This window comes from Equus caballus, chromosome X (assembly GCF_041296265.1).
Source record: "Equus caballus isolate H_3958 breed thoroughbred chromosome X, TB-T2T, whole genome shotgun sequence".
Taxonomy (NCBI): domain Eukaryota; kingdom Metazoa; phylum Chordata; class Mammalia; order Perissodactyla; family Equidae; genus Equus; species Equus caballus.
Genome location: NC_091715.1, coordinates 70,775,721 through 70,799,141, shown reverse-complemented (window position 1 = coordinate 70,799,141; position 23,421 = coordinate 70,775,721). Strand labels below are relative to the sequence as shown.

Below are 23,421 nucleotides of genomic sequence, written 5' to 3'. Positions count from 1 at the left end.
ATATTTTTTATTCCTCTTAAGGCTTATTGCACTATTTTTATTATCAACATTTAACAGTGTTATCAGTGTGGCAAGTGCAGTTTGGCTTTTTTCCCTTGTTACTTAAAGTAGATTTTCTAAGGTATTTGATTTCTCACCCAGTTATTTGTTTATACAACTTCCATCAACATGTTTCTTATTAAAATATTTTGACTGAGATTTGCTGTTGTATATTATAAACTATTGGCAAGAACAATGACTGTTTCTCATTTCTTCTTTTGCCTTCTCCAGTATTACAGATGTGGTGCCCAGTTTGCATTGGTGACCCTTGGGACACTTGGTGCGTACACAGCATTCACAGTTGCTGTCACACGGTGGAGGTAGGTATTCCCCAGAGGCCAGTCAAGGTTCAGAGATTAGTTATGCTTTTATAGCAAACATTTCATGCCTATGCAAATCTTTATCTTACAGAACTAGATTTAGAATAGAAATGAACAAAGCGGATAATGATGCAGGTAATGCTGCCATAGACTCGCTGCTGAATTATGAAACTGTGAAGGTAATATGTTTGTTAATTATACTTTCCTCTGCCTTTCACACTGCACTAAGATTTGTTCTGCCATTTAATTTAATAGGTGCTGTAAATTAGAGCTTCAGATTGTGATAGGATCTCTAGGTGTGATGGAATAATAGTACTTTATTTTTCTTTCATTTAGAAATTGCCTTTTCTTTCCACCTCAGGTTTTGTGTGGCAGCATCAGAATTTTACCTTCTAAATTAATTTATAAATGATAAGAGTACAGTTAGTATCTTGATTCAGAAGGTGAACACTAAGCTAATTAAAATGGCATGTAAGTTCTTAATTCTCCCTCAGAGTGCCTAGCATAGTGTTTTTCATTAATTCTTTTATTTGTTCGTTTTTTTCATTTAACAAATATTACTGAATGCCTCCTGTGTGCAAAGCACTATGCTAAGTCCTGTGGTAGGGGAGGGTGGTAAAAAAAATGACTAATATTTAATCCTTGCCTTCCCAGAGTTGGCTAATCTACTGGGAGAGTTAAAGTAAGTATGCAGATGACTATACAAGAAGGCATAATGTGGTGGGGGCAATGAGAACTGTCACTTCAGAGTCTCAGGGGATCAGAGGATGGCTTTGTGAAGGAAGTGGCATTGATGGGTTTCTCAGATCTAGGTTTAAACTAACTAGGCATTAAGTAAATGTTTGTGGGATGAATTTTATGAGCTTTTCAAATACAGTCCATTATAGAAAAATGCAGGAGTACCATAATCGAATATATTGAAAGTCAGTTTTTAAAATGGAGTATGCAGTACAAAATTGTATCCCTACTTGAAGTCTGATGAAAAGGATACTAATCACTGAAGAGAACAAATTCCAATTATACTTGTATGTAGTTACTGTTTTTGTTTATTTTGTAGTATTTTAATAATGAAAACTATGAAGCACAAAGATATGATGGATTTTTGAAGACATATGAGACTGCCTCATTGAAAAGTACCTCTACTCTGGCTATGCTGAACTTTGGTCAAAGTGCTATTTTCAGTGTTGGTTTAACAGCTATAATGGTGCTTGCCAGTCAGGGAATTGTGGCAGGTAATGGATCTGCGGTTTTCACATTTATAGATGTTTTTATTTAACCTTTAAATAAAGATTAATGAAAGGAATATGTATATTAGTCTTAATTATAAAGCATATTCAATAAGGTGCTTTAACATCCTTGGAGTACTTTCTTTTTTATATCAGAATGTGTTTTCTTGATTGTATGATAATGTTTTTTTACTTCCTTTTATTTAACACTGCAAGTTTAGCACTAGCTCTCTCATTGATTGGGATTACTGTTTATACATTTTTATGGGGCTACAACTTGATTCTTTTAGGAGTAACTTTTTTTTAGCATCTCATATTTCTAATTTTTCTTGTAGACCTTGTAAACAGTATACTTAATTTAGTGTTTAGTCCAAAGGACTAAAATACAAGCAATCTTTTTTTAGAATTAGTAGTAATCTTTTAATCTTTCTATTAGTTTTTCATTTGCAAAACATTTCAAAAGTAAACAATGTTTGTGCCTCTTTTCTGTAACCTGTCTGCTCAGTTAAGATTCATTCATTCACTGTGACCTTAATACATGGTTTATCATTCCTAATCATGATATGCATTTGCTTCTATTTTTTGATATATACTCTTTTTTAAAATTTCTATTTTACATTACAAAGAAACTTGCTAGTGTCTTAGGAAGAAAGGAGAGATTTTTAGCCTTCCATTTCTATTCTCACTTAAACCATTCTTTTCTTTTTGTATATAATGTATAGTGTATGGGTGAGCTTTTCCTATACCACTTAGCATATATCAAGTTCCCTGTATTCCTAAATCATGGATTAAAATGCTTTGAAATTTGACTAGCCCTAAGAGTTGCTGATTATATTTATTTTGAACTGTATTCCAGAGTAATAGACTATAAACTTCTCTATCTTAAACTGGAAAAGTTCATAACATCTAAAATATCCCTTTTTTTTTTTTTTCTTCTGACAACTGCGTATTAAGGTACCCTTACCGTTGGAGATCTAGTAATGGTGAATGGACTGCTCTTTCAGCTTTCATTACCCCTTAACTTTCTGGGAACTGTATATAGAGAAACTAGACAAGCACTCATAGATATGAACACCTTGTTTTCTCTGCTCAAGGTAGACACACGAATTAAAGTAAGTAATCTATTTAGTACCTTTTTAGAAGCATGTGAGCATCATCCCATTAATAGGATTATTCTAGGGGATTTTTCTTTTTAATGAGGAAGATTGGCCCTAAGCTAACATCTGTTGCCAATCCTCCTCTTTTGCTTGAGGAAGATTGTCCCTGAGCTAAAATTAGTGCCAATCTTCCTCTACTTTGTATGTGGGATGCTGCGGCAGCATGGCTTGATGAGCAGTGTGTAGGTCTGCGCCTGGGATCCAGACTCACAAACCCTGGGCCATCAAAGCAGAGCACGTAAACTTAACCACTATGCCACCTGGCTGGCCCCTCTAGGGGAATATTTTTACATGACTATGTTAGCAAACCAATTTTTTTTTTGCAGGAGTTGCAACTGTCATGTGTATTAAGAGGTTGTTATAGCTTTTACTTCTATGTTTAGACCCTTAAAATGTTAGCAAAGAATATTATAGCCAGAAGCTAAATTTTGCTAACTTGAGTTATTTGTACTTGCGCTTGATTTACTTTTGCTAATTATGATATCAAACGTGTGATTCCCTCTCCTCACATCCTTGACCTCCTTACTCCCCTGCCCACCATCCCTCTACCCCTCAAAAAAATTTCGCAGAAATCAAAGCATTCAGGATTTTTTACCTTAGTAATTTGAAGTGAAAAAATAAAGCCTTAAAAGCATTCTTGAAAGTGGTCTAACTCCACTTATAAACTTCCTCCTTTCCCATTATTTTCCTTTTTCTCTCTGTGAATTAGAAAATTGTCTGCATAGCTGTACTCTAGGCGGTATGTGACATGGCTTTTTTTTTTTTCCTCTTCTCTACTAGGACAAAGCGATGGTGTCTCCCCTTCGGATCACACCACAGACAGCTACGGTGGCCTTTGATAATGTGCATTTTGAATACATTGAAGGGCAGAAAGTCCTTAATGGAATATCTTTTGAAGTCCCTGCAGGAAAGAAAGTAGCCATTGTAGGAGGTAGTGGGTCAGGGTGCGTAATTTAGTTATTTATAAAATTCTGCATCATCGCTTGATGATTCCCAATGTTATATTTTTTTTCTTTACCATAATGATTACTGTGGTTTGAAACAGTTCCCTAATGCCAGTAGGAGCTAAATAACCTTTCCTTGTCTCCAATTTCAGGAAAAGTACAATAGTGAGGCTGTTGTTTCGGTTCTATGAGCCTCAAAAGGGTAACATTTACCTTGCTGGTCAAAATATACAAGATGTGAGTCTGGAAAGCCTTCGGAGGGCAGTGGGAGTGGTACCTCAGGTATTTAAACCTATTTGGGGGAAAATTTATTGGGTTGCTGGATTTTTTTACTAGAATAACTTGACTCTAAGGAATCAATATATGCTAATTAAGTAGGAAGTGTTAGGCCCTACAGGGCAAATTCTATTACCAAAAAGACTTACAAAAAACATGAATGGAAAATATGCATGATGGAAAGATTTTTTAAACCTTAGACAGATAGCATAATATAGGGAAAAGAGCCCAGATTAGATTCAAACAGAACTGAATTCTTACCCCAGCTCTAACCCTTAAAAGTTCTGTGGTCTTGGTCCTCAGTTTCCTCATCTGTAAAATAAGGATACCATTTCTTTTATGGGATAGAATTATTATGGATTAGAGAGAATATGTGTAAAGCACCAGTTACAATGTCCATCACGCAACTGTTGAGTAAATGAAAGTTATTATTGCAATTTTGAATAGTTTTTGACATAGTAAAATTACAAAGCAGTTTGACTGCTGACTTCAAGTTTGTATGCCCTGTTCACCACTAATCGCTCAGTACCAAGCACAGTGCCTGACCCATAGTAAGCATTTAACAGGTATTTGCTGAATGACTTTAGGGGGAAAAATGAATTCCAATAAGATCTGAGAAGACAAGAAGATAGCCTTATAGGATGTGAGTTTTTCTTATGCTGAAAGCCAATAGAGACACCTGAGAATTAATTACAGCCTAGAATCAGAATCAAATCCCTAAGAAGACTGTAAGAAAAGAATCAGACAGGGATATGAAGCTTGTAAAAGGTCCCCAAGTGATCTGACACATGCCACTCTGTCCTGTCCTCCCTTTCACTGAGAATCCCAGATGTTAGTGTACGCGAGTCACCTAGGGAGATTATTGAAATTCCAACTCTCTTTTACACCCCTTAGTTCTGGTTTAGGAGGGCAGTATGGAGCCCAGAAACCTCCATTTTTAAATGTGCCTCCTAGGGGATTCTGATATAGATGATTCGTAGATTATATGTTGAGAAAAACTGACCTAAACTGTATATCAAGTGAACTGAATTCTGAGCTGTGCCTGCTTAGGGCTCAGTGTCCTCATCCTTGTAACTAGATTCCTGCCATTCTCTTGGGCTATGTAACAATTACCATTGTCCTTTTGAAAAATAAAATATTTTATTTACTAAGGGAAAATATGCATGGGCAATAAACTAAAGAAAAGGTACTCATCCTCATTGGAGGTCTGAGCAATATAAATTAAATCAACAGTGGGGTACCATTTTTCGCCTGTCAGATTGGCAAGGATTTTAAAATTCATAATATCCAGTTTGGGCAAAACTGTAAAATGGACAGTCTGTTGTTTTGACGGTGGAAGTGTACAGCTTCCCTGACGAGTAAATTGGCGCTCTGTATCAAGAGCCTGAAAAATATTCATACCCTTTATTCCAATAATTTTGCCTTTAGGAAGTTTTAGTAAGGAAATAAACAGATTTTTTACATGCAAAGATGTTCGTTAAAGCATTATTTATAAGAGCAGAATTTGGGAACAATATAAATATCCAACAATAAATAGATGGTTAAATTATCATCATAGGATCAGATGCCATACAGCCATTTATAAATATTATATTTGTAAAGAATATTGAGTATCATTGAAAAATACTCAGATACAAAGTTTTTGAAAAAGAAGATACCAAACAAAATGTAATATCCCAATATTAGAGTGTTAAATGAATATATGTAAGTAGAGAAAAAAGATAGGAGAAAATACACCAAAATGTTAATAATAGGTTATTCCTAGATGGTGGGAGTATGAATTACTTACTTAATTTTTATTTTGCCTTTTTTTGTATTTTTGAAGTTTCCAGTTAGCATTTGTTTGTTAACTTTTTTCTGAATATAAAATATGTAAAAAATAAGTTTTTTCTCTTTATAGAACTTTAAGCTCATTGGGTTTAAGTACCATCCCAATCCAAGAAAATTTTATATTAATAATAGGTATATAAATGATTGTTATTTGAAATAATATCTGAAACTATAGGGCTGATTGTGATATTGAAGAAGATCTTAATTGAGTATCCTGGTTAGTGTTAACTAATGGAGTCATTTTTCTTTCATCTTACTGTTACCTTTCAGCCATTTGGAGACTAAAAGAAAAGTGGGAGATGGATACTCACTTTAAGTAAATTAGCGTTAGTGTGCCATGTCAGAGTGAATTGAAATATCAAGTGAATGCTTGCAGTGAACTTTCTCCAAAAAAGAAATCTATGATGCATAAATTCTTTAAGTCCAATTTAAAAGCTCCTGAGAAACATGAAAACATTTTCAACCTTATTATTAATTAAGGCAATGCTAATTTAAACAGAAAGCACAGTTTACCCCTAAAAGTAGCAATAAGTAAACCTTATTAATATCTAGGGTTGCTGAGGATGGGGACCTGGCACCCACATACACTACTGATTGGCATGTATACTGTTGCAGTGTTTTTGAGAGACAGTGGGCAATACTATCAAAGGATAAACATATGCTTACCTTTTAACTCATCAGTCCACTTCTAGGAATCCTTCATAGAAGTATACAGGTGCACAAAATCATATATACAATGAATAGAAGTATACAGGTGCACAAAATCATATATACAATGATATTTTATTCCAGCATTGATTGTAGTAGCAAAAATTTGGAAACTACATTAATGTACATCAGTAGAGGAATGGATAAATAAATTATGATATATCCTTAGTATCATGCAACTGTTAAAAAATAAGGCAGGCTTCTCTTACTGACATGAACAATCTCCAGAATATGTTAAGTGAAAAAAGCAATTTGCAAAATAATGTACATGGTATGGCCCCACTTGTGTTGAAAAAGAAAATGTATGTTTAGGCATATAAATGTATCAAAAAAAAGTCTAAAATGATACATAAATTGTTCATGGTGATTAGCTCTGGAAGGGGAAATGGGATTTCAAGGCTGAGGGGGGTGATAAAGGGAGCTATCGTGTTTTACTCTTTATGCCTTTATGTCTTTCCTCTTGTTGGAATTTTTTCTAATGAACATATATATATGTATAAATAAATCTACTCCAGGATGCTGTCCTCTTCCATAATACCATTTACTACAACCTCTTATATGGAAATATCAATGCTTCACCTGAGGAGGTGTATACAGTGGCAAAATTAGCTGGACTCCATGATGCAATTCTTCGAATGCCACATGGATATGATACCCAAGTAGGAGAACGAGGACTCAAGCTTTCAGGTAATCAAAGATTTTAGACCTGCCCCCAACTTGGATACTCCCTTCAAACTTTACTTTGTCAAAGCCATTTTCTAGAAAATGTAACGATGCAGTACAAACATAGTCCTCATCCAGTCACTTTAGACAAGGTCTCCAGTCTCCTATCCATCACTGTAAACAGTTCAACATACTAGAAGTAACTGTTCTCAAGTGACACGTCTTTTTTTCACTTTCAGCTGCAAATACTGTAAGTGCTTGATAGAAGTTACTGATATATGCTTAGATCGTTGTTAACTTATTATCCACAATCCTAATATTAAAGGAAAGCCAATATCATTATTCACCTGAGAAAGTAGTAAGGGTAGGGAGAAGAAATTTCATAGTAAATAGTGTATCTCGTAATTTCCTAGACCATTATGGGATGTTTTCAATACTTTAGACCTCCTTATACTTGATATACTTAACTGCTATATTTTCCTTACAGCCAATTTTATTTTTATGTCATTGTTGATTCAGTGGTCAAGTAAAGTTTGGGGCTTGTACGTTTCTATTTAAGTGTTTAATTATGAGATTGCTGGGTTTAATAATGAATTATCCTAAAATGACTGAGTTTTTTGGAGGATTCATAAAAATGTTTCTTTGCCCCAAATTATTTGAATTCCAAAAGTATAACGATATCTAATGCCTGAAAGTATTAATGTAACTCATATAAACATACTACATCCTTTACATTTATTCTTCATTATAGTTTAGTTTGGGGAGGAAATGTGCTCTTGATGGAGGTAAGGCAAAAAGAGAATGAAGAATACTCTGCATGAATTTTAATGGTTCCCCATTCCTCTTCATTACAAACTGGCTTCATTTATCCCTAACATTGATTAGGCACATACTGTGTATGAGCTAATATGCTAAATGATTTGAGATTTAAAAAGATGAAGCATAAATGGCCTGCTCTCAAAGAATTTGCAGTCTCTTAGAAAGTTTTGATCTAGGTTTAGAAAATGTTAAGCAAAGATTATTTTCAAGTTAAGTTGGTTTGTAGGAGTTATTTGGTCATTACCTGGTAGTATAAGGATGCCTACATCATTCCAGTCTGCCTTTATGCTTTACTATTGCTCTTAATAGGAGTAGTTTCCAAATAACTAGCTCACCCCCAGATTATTTGTCCATTTGGATAATTCTAGAGATCCCCAGTTTGTCACATAATATAGACTAGCCCCCTCAACACATGACCTTGCCTCAGATGGCTATACTGCATTCCAGTTTCCATTTTTTTCCTCTCTCTATGCCTTTGAGGGTAGGAATGGCTAAAGAAATTTTATTCTTACCCAATACTCATCGCCTTACAACCAGACCTCTCAAAACGAGCAGTTATTATTTAACATCTATGCTACTAATTATGATAAAGAACAAACAAGTGTTTCTTCTCCAAGTTCCAAAATTCTATCAAATAGAATTAAAACTGGGTTGGTTTCCACTTGAAATTTGGGAGGCATGTCAAAACTAGTCCTCTGAGTATCTACTTCTTTGAGGAGCTTTCTGCTGCTGAATTGCTGGGTAGGTGAGCAGATAGTTCTGGCTTGGTGCCTGCTTTGATAGGAGAATTTTGATCTTATGAAATGGGGGGCAGTGTGGATAGCATGAACATAAACTTATTCACTAATGGACATAAGGAAGCCCCATAGGTTGAAGATAATCATTGCAGAACAAATAAAAATTAAATACTTGGTGTAATCAACAAGCTTGTTTCCTGACGAGGTTACTGAAGCTGAAAAATACAAGTTTATTCAGACTTTGATAAACTAATGGATAATGGACAAGAAAAGAAGCCAAAAAGGGCATATTCAACAAAGCATCATCTTCTTTTTTTTTTTAACTTTCCAGATTTTTTTTTTAAGATTTTATTTTTCCTTTTTCTCCCCAAAGCCCCCGAGTACATAGTTGTATATTTTTAGCTGTGGGTCCTTCTAGTTGTGGCATATGGGATGCTGCCTCAGTGTGAACTGATGAGCGGTGTCATGTCCACACCCAGGATTTGAACCAGCGAAACCCTGGGCCACCGAAGCGGAGCGCATGAACTTAACCACTCGGCCATGGGGCCGGCCCCATCCAGATTTTTTTTTTTTTAAGATTGGCACCTAAGCTAACAACTGTTGCCAATCTTCTTTTTTTTTTTTCTTTTTTAAAATGTTTTCTTATTTTTTTCTTCTTCTCCCCAAAGACCCCGAGTACATAGTTGTATATTCTAGTTGTTAGTACCTCTGGTTGTGCTATGGGGGACGCTGCCTCAGCATGGTTTGATGAGCGGTGCCATGTCCGCTCCCAGGATCCAAACCGGCGAAACCCTGGGCTGCCGAAGCGGAGCATATGAACTTAACCACTCAGCCACAGAGTCGGCCCCCAAGCACCATCTTCTATACTTCCAACCAGAGTTCTTTGTGAGATTGATGACCTTAGACGTACAAGACCCCTAGCAAAAACACATTGCTTTATTTTCACTAGAAGATATTTGGGAATAAATATAGACTTGCACATTGTGAAGGAAGAGCTTTGGACTGGGAGTCTGTCAGGTCTAGTCGAGATTCCACTGGAACTTGCTCTGTGACCTAGAGCAAATCACTTAACCTTTCTGGGCCTCTGTTTCCTTTCTGTTTTAAAATTCTTCTATGCTAGAGATCCATAGCAAATAACTAAGTTGAAGTAAGGAATATCTAGAATATATCCTTAACTTTGAAGAGGAATATGAAAATAATAGCTTTCTGTTAAAAAAATAAAATCCTTGAGAATACTGGCTGAATGGTACTTTTTTATGTTGAGATAAATTTAGATATTTATAGTTTTGTGTCTTTAAGTTTTCAGGTTTCAGATAATTGAATTTGGTTTTGGCTTTGTTGATTCTCTAATATTAAAGTTTTTCTGAATTGCTATGCATTGGGAAGTAATATAAAGTACATATAAAGTAACATATATAATGAGCATATTTCTGGTGAGAAGAATAATTGTGAAATCAAAGTTGTTACCTCCCCTCCTCATTCTTTTTGCCTGCCATGAAATGAGAAGCCAGAATTACATTTATGTTCCAGGGGATCTAGTTTGTCTAAGGATATTATCTATGAACTTAGACTCTTATGACTGAGTAAAATGAATAGTAATAAGGAGTAGAGATAAATGTTGAAGATATTACTTGGTGTTATAATCAATGGAAATACTAGAAACATAAAATATGCCTTTATGTGTGTTCTCTTAAACTAAAATTTTTCTTTACCAGGAGGAGAAAAGCAAAGAGTAGCAATTGCAAGAGCCATTTTGAAGGACCCCCCAGTCATTCTCTATGATGAAGCCACTTCATCATTAGATTCAATTACTGAAGAGGTAAATGATGAGGAGGATACAAAGCTCTTCAATTCTCAATGCTTAACTTTTCTCCCTGGAAGTTTCAGTAAAATGGTTACATTCTTCTGTATTTTGGATGAACTTCAATTGGGGTTACTATAGAGCAAAATACCTAACCCTATTTTCCCCATCTAGCAAGTGGTAATAGTAAGAATACCAGGTTGCCTTGAACTATCACATTAAGTCCATTTGCAAACATGTGTCCTTTTGGAACTGTGTGACATCTTAGCTCTTGTATTACCCTTGCATTTTACAAAGCTGTAGGAATTGCCTAATCTGTTGACAAAGGAAGAACGTTTTAGTCTTTTTGCTATTGCCACTTAACAGTCATTAAAACAGGTCATGTAAATGATTGTGACACAGTACAAACAAGAAAGCCTTTCACTTATCATGGAGTAACTTATTGAGGTGCAAGTCAGGCACACGTAGCCTGCAGTGCTGCTGTCAATTTATATTCATTTCACAACGTATTGTGAAACACCAAAATGTTGTGACACTGATGTCATGGTACTACACAGCAACTACATTAGGCTTCATAACAACATCTTTGCATTAAATACAAAAGTCTTAACAGCAGTGATAACTTCATGCACAAATCCCCTTAATCTAGAACTGAAAATAGATGTTGTCAGTTGCCTCCATTCACCTACGTTTTACTTGACTATAAGTAAAAATCTAGTGTTGAAGGATAGGCCTAATTTTGGCTTTACACCATGTATAACATAATATTTGCATATGGAGTTAAATTTCAGGGCATATTATTTGATCTGCCATATGTTTAAAACAGTTTAATTTCTAAGTGAATTGTTTACCATGAAGACTTGTTATATTTAAAGGGAACCTTATGCAGGACTGGGCCTCATTTATAGACAGAGTAGGAATTTGGTTACAAGAACTTTATACCTAAAAATATGTCATCCTCATTTCCCACAAACTGAAAGTCCTAACAGTCGTTATTTGAATTACATTGAAATATATTCTGTTATCTCATAGAGCATTAAGAGCTGGCAGAGAACCCCCGCGAGGGAATGAGTTACCAGAAGATTTGGTATATTTTAGTAGACCTTTTTAAAAAGTCCAGGACACTCAGTCGGATGTCAGAGTTTAAGTTCTTGAGAGTAAGGAAGAAGAGTCCCCACAAATATCACAAGTTTTCTCAGAATTGGCCCTGCACTTGATTTTCAGTCTGCCCTAGTAAAATTTAAGGTCTTCTTTTCCTGGGTAACCATCTATTCTTGACAGTTTTATTCCTTTGCTAAACACAGTGTTTAGAAATATCTGTAGAAAGCCGTTGGATAATCCCCATTCCCCCACACTGCTCTTTCCATCCTAGCTAGCTGTTACTTAAACCCAGGTTTCCAAGTATAGCTGAATATGTAGACAGCTTTCTTGTACTTTACAGGCAGTAAACAAAAATGTATTTTCCAGAATGCCTTAAGAAGTCAGAATGCTTTTGAAAAAGAAGTTTCCTCAAGTTAAACATACAGATGTCTTTGTCATCCTTTCTGTCCTCTGAGTTTGAACTAAGGAAAAGCAAATGCTATACCTTTTGAGTCTCCTATCTCTTGATTTTTTTAAATTTCTCTGCATCCTATCATTTGAATACGTTTTCATTTTATCTTTGCTCTCATTGGCCGATAAACGTCATATCTGGCTATGCTCCTGATTTTGCGGGATTCATCGTTGTGATTTGTTTGTTTGTCTTTAAGTATAGAAAATATCTACATTTTCCCAGACTTTGTAATTTAAAGAAATGTTACCTATCTTAAAGGTATTTTGCGTGATAATGTGGTCGTATTTTCCTTCCCTTTTTGATTGAATTAGATTAGGTCAAATATTTGTTAGTAGTGTAAAGTCTATATAATGCAAAATTAATTGGCGTTTTATATGTTCCTTTAAGAAATGTATGGTAATTTTAATTTATATTTACCTAATAGATAAATCTTTTTTTCCCCTCCTACTCTCCTTGTTGTCAAACTTGCAGACTATTCTTGCTGCCATGAGGGATGCAGTCAAGCACAGAACTTCTATTTTCATTGCACACAGATTGTCAACAGTGGTTGATGCAGATGAAATCATTGTCTTGGACCAGGTAAGGGATTTAAGTTTAGTATTTGAAGAATATTGGAAATTGTTACAAACACAAGCAACTTAAATATTGTTTCTAAAGAAATATACAGAATTTGTGTTCTTTGAATGAGATTGAATCCTGATAGGATTCTGTTTTTACCTCCTTTTGATAGGAAATAATGCGTGCCACTTCCAAGAAGGAATAAATTCACTCTTTATTAAAGTGTTCAAAGCAAAGTTAGATCAGGAAAGCGTTAAATCCTCATATGATAGAAGCTGGTTTTAAAGGGTGTATGTATAAAATAATTTGTCTGCGTTCATTTTTGCTCTGTACAGAATCTTTGCTCACTGTGTTTACTGTATTTTATATTTTCTTTTTTCTAATATCTGAACATACCCTTGATATCTAAAAGAAAATTAGCATAAAATAAAGTGCTCATCTTCGAACATGGCCATTTTTATTTTATCTTTTTCCTCATGGAGAGAGTAAGAAAAAGGACAGCCTGCTTTATCTCTTCTGAGAGAATTACTATAAGAGTGTACTATCTAAATGTTCTGAACAAATCAGAGTACCAGTATTGTGATTGGTAGATTTGAAAATTGTAATGGTTTACCTTTTCTCCTCTCTGTAAGGGCATCTTTTCCCCACCCCCTACTACTTGATTATTTCTAACATTGTTCGGTTTTTCACTTCCCATTCAACCTGTTCTATGATTGTTTTTCCTTTCTAATAAATAAACCTTAAATTCTTTATCGTTTTGAAAGCCTGAGTACTGGGTGTTAAAGAGAGAAGAAGCATTCTCATGTACTTTCTTTATTGAGTTATTGAGAGAGAGTTGTTCACACCACTAAAATTTCTTATAGGGTGTTTAGTTCTGTGGTGTATGTATTATTTCCTTTATAAGTTACCTGTGCACTTGAAACCCTAGGTCTTTTTGTTGGCTTGTTCATAAATGCTTATATTCATTAGGAAATAAATTTATTTTTTCAGTATGATTGTACCAGAATATCTTAAATGGGCAATTTTGTAAATATACTTTATTATGTCATTGATATTCAAGACTCTGAAATAAAATCTGTTTTATGCTTTAAACTAAACTTTCTAATTGTATGTAGTCATGCACATAGAGCCTTTTCTTATAAATATACAATGTTAAAAGTACTTTAGCAGGCATGTGCTTACCTGCCTCATGTCATGAGGCTAACAGTAGCTATTCAGTTATATCACAACATTGCCACTTAGGGTTTGGATTATAATTGAAACTTATTAATGATCATAGTACCTTTATCTAAAATCTCTTTATGTTTATAATTTGATGATTCTGTAATTACTAGATTATGAAGATTAGAGATTTTCCTTTTCTGGTGAAACTAGTGTGATCTCATCTGTTCTGTCAGCAGTTTCTTGTAGTGTTAATGTTAAGTCTAGATAAGAGATAAGAGTTCCCAAGGCCCTTCCTCACCCCCTGCGGCCTGGTGATTACCCCTTCCCAGCCTTGGCAAGAGGCTGGAGGTTTACTTGTCAGGAAATTGTGTCAGAGAGGCTCTGGACATGAGAAGACTACCAAGCACATTAACAAAGAGGGGCAAGATCAACTGGAAATCAAATCATACAGAAGAATAAGACCAGAGACCCTCTTGTGCCACTGGCTCCAAGAACCTTGACAACTAGTTGTTTATTTCTAACACCACTCCTTCCCTCATCAGCAGATAATTGGAAGATTCTTCTCTGGAGAAACAAAAGTAGCTCCAGAAAAAAATATATTCATATTTGAGGACCCCAACAAAATGACCAGGTACCCATGTGATCATCCCACAGTGAAACCCAACAGTTGAAAAGCCCACTGCCATGCACACACAGCTTCCAGTCTGCTTTTTAATGCTCCATTCTTAAGTGTCAGTGGATAATAAAGGAAGACCTCCAAAACAAGCAGGAAAAAAGGAACTCAGTAGAAAATGTAGACAATGCAGAGAACATAAGAAAACTTAAAAAATGTAATTAGGGCCAGCCCAGTGGCGCAGCGGTTAAGTGCACACGTTCTGCTTCGGCGGCCCAGGGTTCATCAGTTCGGATCCCAGGTGCAGACATGGCACCGCTTCACACACTATGCTGTGGTAGGCATCCCACATATAAAGTAGAGGAAGTTGGGCACGGATGTTAGCTCAGGGCCAGTCTTCCTCAGCGAAAAGAAGAGGATTGGCAGCAGTTAGCTCAGGGCTAATCTTCCTCAAAAAAAAAAATGTAATTAGTATCATCAAAAGTCATGAAAAATATAGCATTTGTAAAATAAGAACAAGTACTCTTAAGAAAAAAAGTAAAAGGAGACTTAGATGGCATGAGTTCCAGGATAGGTTGTTAAATGAAGGAAATAAAGATGCAAACAAGTATATAGTATGCTACCTTTTGCAAGGAGGATGGGTAAAAAAGAACATATGTATATTTACTTAATTTGAAAAAAGAAACTCAGGGAGAATAAACTAGAAACTAAAGAAATTGACTACCTGCAGAGTTGGGATAGAAAAGCGGTAGAAGAGCTAGGGGAAGGAACAAGACTTTCTTGATTATACTTTTTATATTATTTTTACTTTTGAACTATGCTAATGTTTTTATATATTCAAAAGTTTAAAAATCCACAAGAATGGGGAAAAACAGAAATTGAATGCAAACAAAACGAAGTGAAGCTAGAGCCAGCCCTGGTGGCCTGGTGGTTAAGTTCGGCATGCTCCTCTTTGGCAGCTTGGGTTTGGTTCCCAGGCATGGACCTATACTGCTCTGTTAGCAGACATGCTATGCTGGCAGCCCACATACTAAAAAAATAGAGGAAGATTGGCACGGATGTTAGCTGAAGATAAATCTTCTTCAGCAAAAAAGAAAGAGGAGGGCTGGCCCAGTGGCACAGTGGTTAAGTTCGCACTGCGCTTCAGCAGCCTGGGGTTCCCTATTTCAGATCCTGGATGCGGATCTACACACCCCTCATCAAGCCATGCTATGGTAGTGTCCCACATAGAAGAACTAGAAGGTCTTACAACTAGGATACACAGCTATGTACTAGGGCTTTAGGGAGAGAAAAACCTAAAGAGGAAGATTGGCAAGAGATAATAGCTCAGGGCCAATCTTCCTCATGAAAAAGGAAAAGAAGAAGTGAAGCTAACTGTATAACAAATTGATAACAACCATGCAGAAGAAAAATAGAATTAATTCAAGTAACTTTTGAATACATTACTCTGATTATTTACCCTCAGTGGAATATATTATAAGGACAAAAATAACTCAAAGAAAATTTGAACTTTGTTGTTAGTATGGGAGTAACCGTTTTGAAACTATTTTGTATATATTGTAAGATTGAGCATATGAGTAAATATATTGATGTTGTTGGGAAACAGGTCTTACTTGGGAGAAGAATAGGAGGAACTGTATGATGTTTTATTGGAACAGAATTATCAATATGAATTCATGATGGAAAAAAAAAATCCCTAACTCTGTTCACTGGAAAGGCTCAGAAGCCACGAAATCCTAGTAGCAATGAGTTTAACTAGTACCTACATCTTGGGTATTAAATACTTTCCCTCACTAAAAGGAACCAAGACTTCTTGGAGCAATGACTAATTTCGGTATCTGGGGCTGGGAAACTAAGGAAAAACATCACAAGGACACAGGAACTATTTTGAATGGGTTCCCACTGGCCAAATATGGGATAATTTGAACATCAAAAAGAATAATGATACTGATGAATTACATAATTCCATAATGATACTTTAAAAAAAAGTTATCATGCGGAAAGGGAAAGCTCTTTTTAAGAAGAATGCCAACTAACATGTAGAAGGAATGATAAATTTAGAAAATTACATTTTACAAGCACCATTCTAATAGTTGATTCAGGTAAGGATCATCATTGGTCACTAAAACCGTATGGTAAAAAATTGTTGGGGAATACATTATTCACACAGTTTGAAAGTATAACCCCATAGATTATTTATTAATTACAAAGAGAAAAAGTACCTTTAAAATAGAGAAATCTGGTAGACACTACCTTAACCAAGTGATCAAACTTAGTATTAATTGTGGAGCAAATGGATATCATGTACCTCCTAATGTGATGCACTGAAGACACATCAACACATATGTTGTATTCCTACCAAAAATGTTTAACCTGGATCTAATAATCAGGAACCACTAGACAAATACATCTTTTTTTTGTTGTTTTTTTAAGATTTTATTTTTTCCCTTTTTCTCCCCAAAGCCCTCCGGTACATAGTTGTATATTCTTTGTTGTGGGTCCTTCTAGTTGTGGCATGTGGGACGCTGCCTCAGCATGGTCTGATGAGCAGTGCCATGTCCGCGCCCAGGATTCGAACCAACGAAACACTGGGCCGCCTGCAGCGGAGCGCGCGAACTTAACCACTCGGCCACGGGGCCAGCCCCTAGACAAATACATCTTGAAGGGCATTCTTTGAAAAACAAGCCTGGACATTTTAGAAACATCAATGTCACTCACACCCACACAGACTAGGAAATATCAGTTCAATGTGTTGACCCTGATTGGATCCTGGATTGAAAAAATATATATAAAGTACACTATTGGGACAATTTATGAAATATGAATATGGACTAAAAGATAAATTTCTTGGGTATGATAAGTTGTATTTCAGTTATGTAGGAGAATGTCTTTGTTTTTAGGAGATACATGCTAATGAAATATTTGGGGGTAGAACGTAATGATGTCCGCAACTCATTCTCAAGTGATTTAGCAAAAAAGAGTGAAAAATTAGACAAGTGAGAGAAAGGAAATGTGGAAAAATTAACAGCTGCTGAACTAGGAGAAGCATATTTATGGTGTTCATTGTTATTAATCTTGCGATTTCAAAATTAAAAATGGGAGTGGTAAATAAATAAAGGAACAACCAGAGAAGAAGAGATTATGGAAATGAAAAACGTCATTGCTGAAATAAAGTCAAGGAAATCTCTAAAGAGTAGAACAAAAAGAGAAAGTAGACAAAAGATAAGAAAATGAGAGAATTAGTCTAAGAAGTTCAACATCTGACTAGTTCTGGAAAGAGAGACTAGGAAAAGGGGGGAGAAAATTATCAGAGAAATAATACCCCAAAATTGTCTAGAACTTCAGATCATTGCGTTTCCAGATTGAAAGGGCCTACCAAGTACCCACCACAATGAATGGAAAGGAAAAAGAAAAAACCACACCAAGTCATATTATCATAAAATTTCAGAAATGAGGATAAAGAAAAGAACCTAAAAGCTGTGAGAGGAATATCTCTGGGAGGGAGAGGGAAGTGAACTAATAGACTACTTAATGTAGTTTAATTATGAGAAAAATAGTGTTCAGATAGGTTTTATAATTCTGGAATGAAGTTTAGAGAGGATTACCAATAGTGACATAGAAAACTAAGCACATGAAAAAATAAGGCAGTTACTAAGTCCAGGAAGAATAAAAAATTATATGAGAAAATATCTATAAAATCCTAGTATCTACTTGGCTCAACAGGTAATACTTACGTAGTCATAATAAGGTAAACACTGAATATTAACCTAAACATTTGTGATATAACCAATGTTATTAGGAGAGTGAAGAATGAGACAGTGGGAATGTGGGATAGTGTAAGAGTGCTGAATCTCATGTATATACACACGTGTATATGTGTGTGTGTGTGTGTGTGTGTATGTAAACACCAGAAGTAGCAGCTCAAATTTGGGGAGAGTAAGGAGATATTCAAGGGTGCAGAAGGAGGAGGCAAAAGACTGTTCTTTTTCTTATAAGCTTTGTAATATTACTTGACTTTTTAAGCTATCTATATTTGTGCTTTAATACAAATAATTTAAAATATACTTTATACATTTTTATTAAAGGATAAATTATGTGTGGTTTCATTGGTGTTTCCATAAAAGTAATGTCAATTTTTTAATAGTTTTTGATGAAGTTTTCACTGAGGATTTTATTTTGTTTGTTTTTGACAGTGGTAAATAGAAAAGTATAAAATATATAATCCATTGGGGCTTTGGTGCCTATGACGTGCTCTATACATACCAAGATTGAGGGCTACATTCTTCAAGATCCAGAGGAATTCAAATAGCTGAGCAAAATAGTTGTTTCTTAGACTATCCAGCCAGCAATCAAGGAAGAGCCTTCAATTAACCACTCAGAAGTGGGCACAGACAAATTTCAGTTATTTTGCTTAAGAGTATATCTGTAAAGGTTCTATCACCAGGAGTACCAGTAAAAGTGACAAAATTCCTTTTGTCTCCCAGCATGTTTAGCAGTAGCTGTCAAGAGACAAATTAATTGTGGATGAGAGTTTGGAATCTATACCAAATCTATGCAATGTCAAGTTTAATAGCCATTCTTAACAAAATAGTTACTGCAAGAAGTAAACTTTTCATGGAGAAATCTTTTTTATTTCAAAGTATACATAAGGATTTCAAGATATTATTTTTAAATCATTTAAATCTTTGTATAAATAACAGTTTTTGACTTAAATATTTACTGGTTACAGAAAATATTACCTTTAAAAAATTCTCACCTTCCTTTTCTGTCCCTCAAAATGAAAAATAAAACATAAAAATTTTATTTCTTTTATGTGAAATGGTTTATGGTATATGGAATTTCATAGCGTTTTGTTTGTTCACTGGGCTGATAGCTCTACAGTGAAGAAAACATTCTTGCTTCAATTCTTCCCACTTATACTGTGGATGAGGAATTAGGAGAGGTATTTTAATGAGTCCAAATCCTTCAAAATCCTTCGTTAGAAAGTATTATGTATTTTCCATTATTATGCTAGTTGTCTGATCTTTTTCTATGTTTCTCTTGTTTTCGCTTTTTAGGGTAAGATAGCTGAACGCGGTACCCACCATGCTTTGCTTGCTAACACTGGCAGTATCTATTCTGAAATGTGGCATACGCAGAGCAACCGTGTGCAGAACCATGATAATCCCAAGTGGGATGCAAGGAAAGAAAATGTGTCCAAAGAGGAGGAAAGGAAGAAACTACAAGAAGAAATTGTCAACAGTGTGAAAGGCTGTGGAAACTGTTCCTGCTAAGTCACATAAGACATTTTTTTTCCTTTCTTTTTTTTTTTTTGACTATCCATTTGCACTGAAGAAGAATTGTTTTATTAAAAGAAAATCATACATTCCCATTTTCTACAATCCTTCTTTTAGATAAGATTTATTTGAAAGGGGGTTTGAGTTTTACATCTTTCATAATCTCTCTAATGTGGTATCTATATTTATCCCCAGATTATTTTCTTGTTACTTCCTTAGTTGTACTCAAAGCATAATTTTGGTTACTATTTTGACTTTACCCCATTTCCATTTTTGAAGTCTCAGCCATTTGATATCCATAACCAAATGAATCAGATTGGTTTCCAAATTTTTGTAGTTTTTAAAACTTCCTTTATGCTGATGATTTAATGGAAAGTATCTGTTTCTTGAAATTTAAAAAAAAAAAAGAAAAGAGGACAGTATGCGTTCATTGTTTCTCTCCCACCCCCCACTGAAATACTTCAATGATAGATACATAAGCTTACATTTTTTAAAGTTGCCACCGTATCCCCTTTGGAGGAAAAACCTTAATTCTCATGTTGGTATGTAGAATTTTCTTCATCATTAACCAGCATTATAACTATTATCTAGTGGTGGGAATTTTACCTTTCCACCAAAATGACGTATTGCTTTTGTTTTGGACCAAAATTTCTATATTTCTCTTTAAAGACTTAGAAGCCCTGATATAATTTGAGAGTTGCCGTACTGGGAGTGATCTAAAAAGCTTAGGAAGTTAATTGGCTTTTCTATTTCCATCTTAAATGCACTGCTTTTGCTATCTGAAGTTATACAAAGAAACAACTAAATGGGATGTGTTCATGCACATGCTCACACATGTGTGTAAGGCAACATCCACTTAAAAATTATTAGTGACCTTTAGGTAAATAGTAGAGGGTTACATATATATACTCTTTAGATGATTAGGACTCTAATCTGTGTTGACACTTCAGAATTACTTTATTACAAGTTCTCTTCTTTCTTCCAGTGATTTAATGAGTTCCTTTAAGCCTAACATAATAAGGAAGAGCCCAAACAAAATAATCAAGTTTTACCAGGTAGAAATAATTAATAAAATGTTGGTGTGTGTTCACTTAGAATGCTCCTCTCTTTTCCAATTTGAATTTGCTTTAATTTGTTTGGTAGTAATCATTCAGTTTGAGAAACTTGTGTGTCTCATGAATGACCACATAACTGTATATAATGAGGTTTTATTTCTCAGAAAAGGTTTTAAAGTATTTATTGGTTTATGGTTTTAATGTGTTTTAAAAGATAATTTGGTATGGGTGAGACTAATGTTTTTTTCTGTTTTGTATTGTTGTCATTGATAGGTGGATATCTAAACTTACCTAACTCGGGTGTCCAGTTTTGTTATTTAAAGCCAATTTGATAAATAGCTTGAAGCCAGTATTTCACAGTCTTTGACACCAGAGTAAGTGATGCAGGATCTTGCTTTTGAAGTTGGAGTTAACCCTAAGATGCGTAATCAACTGCAAAATGGTTTTTTTGGGGGGGGGGACATTTCTTACTGTGAAGACGTAGACATTATTGCTCCTCTGAGGAAAAAAAGCACTTTGAATAAATCAGCTGCATCTAGAAATGTGGTTGGTCTAGATAGAAATTTGCTTCTGAATTCTTTCTGTACATTCCCAATGATGCTAATGGAAAAGATTGCATTTAGTTGCATAATCAAGTAAGTAAGATTGAAGTAACCACTAGTAATACTCATTTTGATTGTGAATAGCAGTATTCAAAGTGATTCTGTGATATGGGAAACATTTAGTCAAAGAAGGTTAATAATGTTTTTAGGGTGGGATGATTTCCCCACTAAAAGAGTTGAAACTATTTTCTTTTCATCTGATTGGTGGTGGTCTGTAGGCCATTGGGTCATTGTAGTCATTAACCAGTATTTTGAGCTAATAAAAACTTAAGTTACCTAAAAAACACAGTTATTATAGGGGCCATAACTTAGTCTTAAATATTTTTCTCTTAACTCCATCATATTAAGGTGCTTCTATACTGTGAAATAATGGACAAATTAACATGAAAGAAAAGCTTCCTAGCATGATTCACTCAGAGGAAATGCCAAGAGAAAGGGTATTTATTATGATGTACTAATTTTACATTACAATATTAGATACTCACACAAAAGGATAATCAAGTATATAAATTTCTAAATCACTGTTGCAACATAATTTTTTAATATATTAGGATGAATAAGCTATAGTTTTGAAATATGGGTTCTGAAAATGGAGGAAGATGATATCCTTTTATTTTAAAGGTTGAAAATTTTACTTTCTTCCTAAGGGAATCCCAGTTTACAAAAATTAAATTGAAAGCAAGATAATTTGAGATCATAAAAACTGGACCAGATGCCTTCCTGAAGGTCTTTAACATAGAAATATCTTGATGAGCAGATGGGTTCATTTGGAAATTTTTGAACAGCTCAAGTCTGAGGGTCAACTGTAAGAATCAGAAAGAGGCCTTAACATTTGGACAAACTGAAAATATGCATTTCCTTTTCCTCTACAGGTATTTGTACCTTTTATATACTTTAAGGTAAATATTCTGCCTTTTCCCTTGATGTTGACAAAGCTCATTTTGTGAAGATGGCTAGTTTAAAAATATGTTTTGCTTTAAAGGCAAGATGTTTAAAGATCATATGATTCCTTGTTTCTGGATCACTTTGCCCAAACTGCCTTCTTCCTATCCTTCCTAGTTGCTATATGTGTCAGTGAGTAGCAACTTTTGCCAATGTATATTCATAATTCTCTTACCTTGTAGCTTTATCATAGGGTATTCTGTTGTGGGTTAGTAGTTGAAAGCATTTAAGTACATTTTCAGTGGCAACTTTCTTAAATTATAGAAAGGTCCCTTCTCTCCCTGCTCTGAGTATATAGATTCTGAGTGTAAACAGTATAGTAAATGACAATATGAAGTCAAATAAGCTGGTTAAAACTGATTAGTTAAGACAAAATGACTCAGCAAGGGAGGCCCTTTACCACAATTTTATTGTTATAGCAATCTGTGCAGATAATCATTACTAAATAAACAATATGTCTTTGTGAATAGAAGTGGATGCCCAATTGAAGCAACTGTTTTCTGCAGTGCATAGGGAGAACTGATATTTTGTCTTTCACACACTCAGAATAACTACAAGTAATTAATAGACGATTTGGGAGTATGGCCTTACAGCCTTATGCAGAAGTGAAAACTTGGAATTGTCTCAGAGAGAAAGTAATTGTTTGCAGAGCTCATAATATGGGTAAAATAGTAGCAAATTGTAGTGCTTTCACTTAGCATTAAACTCTTATTTTTTATGACCAATCAGTGAAAGGCAACTTTCTGTGGCCCCCAGTTTCTCACTTCTAATGATTAGGAGAGAAAGCTTTGAGATGTAGAAAAGTCTTGACTGCAGACCATGTTTTAAACTATCATTTTGATTAGCTAGGTAGAGTTGGAAATGAAGTGCATGCTCTAAGAACAAGTTGGAATATTTTTGATGAAAAAAAGGCAGTGGATTGTTTCCATATTTCCTATTCTCACACAGCTACAGTAGAATGTTTTTCACTGATGACTTTCTATTCCATTTCTATTTCATAAAATCATAGGATTTTAGAGTTGGAAGGAACTTAGAAGTCCTTTAATACAATTTCCTTATTCTACAAATGAGGAAATTGAACTTCAGGAGAAGTCACTGAGCTTGCTAGAGGCCAAGTTTTAAGGAAAACTCTGGCTCCT

The 23,421-nt window shown here is 34.9% G+C and overlaps 1 protein-coding gene across 1 annotated transcript in view; it reads left to right on the top strand.

Moving 5' to 3' along the window:
• The window catches only part of ABCB7 (ATP binding cassette subfamily B member 7), a 113,596-nt gene extending 92,816 nt beyond the window's left edge, over window positions 1-20,780 (top strand). The window contains exons 7-16 of the mRNA XM_005614282.4: window positions 271-359; window positions 451-538; window positions 1,417-1,591; window positions 2,540-2,697; window positions 3,523-3,686; window positions 3,839-3,968; window positions 7,016-7,187; window positions 10,435-10,538; window positions 12,544-12,651; window positions 19,465-20,780. Of these exons, the coding sequence (XP_005614339.3) occupies window positions 271-359; window positions 451-538; window positions 1,417-1,591; window positions 2,540-2,697; window positions 3,523-3,686; window positions 3,839-3,968; window positions 7,016-7,187; window positions 10,435-10,538; window positions 12,544-12,651; window positions 19,465-19,680 (1,404 nt within the window). The 3' untranslated portion in view covers window positions 19,681-20,780. The remainder of the gene's footprint in view (window positions 1-270; window positions 360-450; window positions 539-1,416; window positions 1,592-2,539; window positions 2,698-3,522; window positions 3,687-3,838; window positions 3,969-7,015; window positions 7,188-10,434; window positions 10,539-12,543; window positions 12,652-19,464) is intronic.
• Window positions 20,781-23,421: the final 2,641 nt, after the last annotated feature.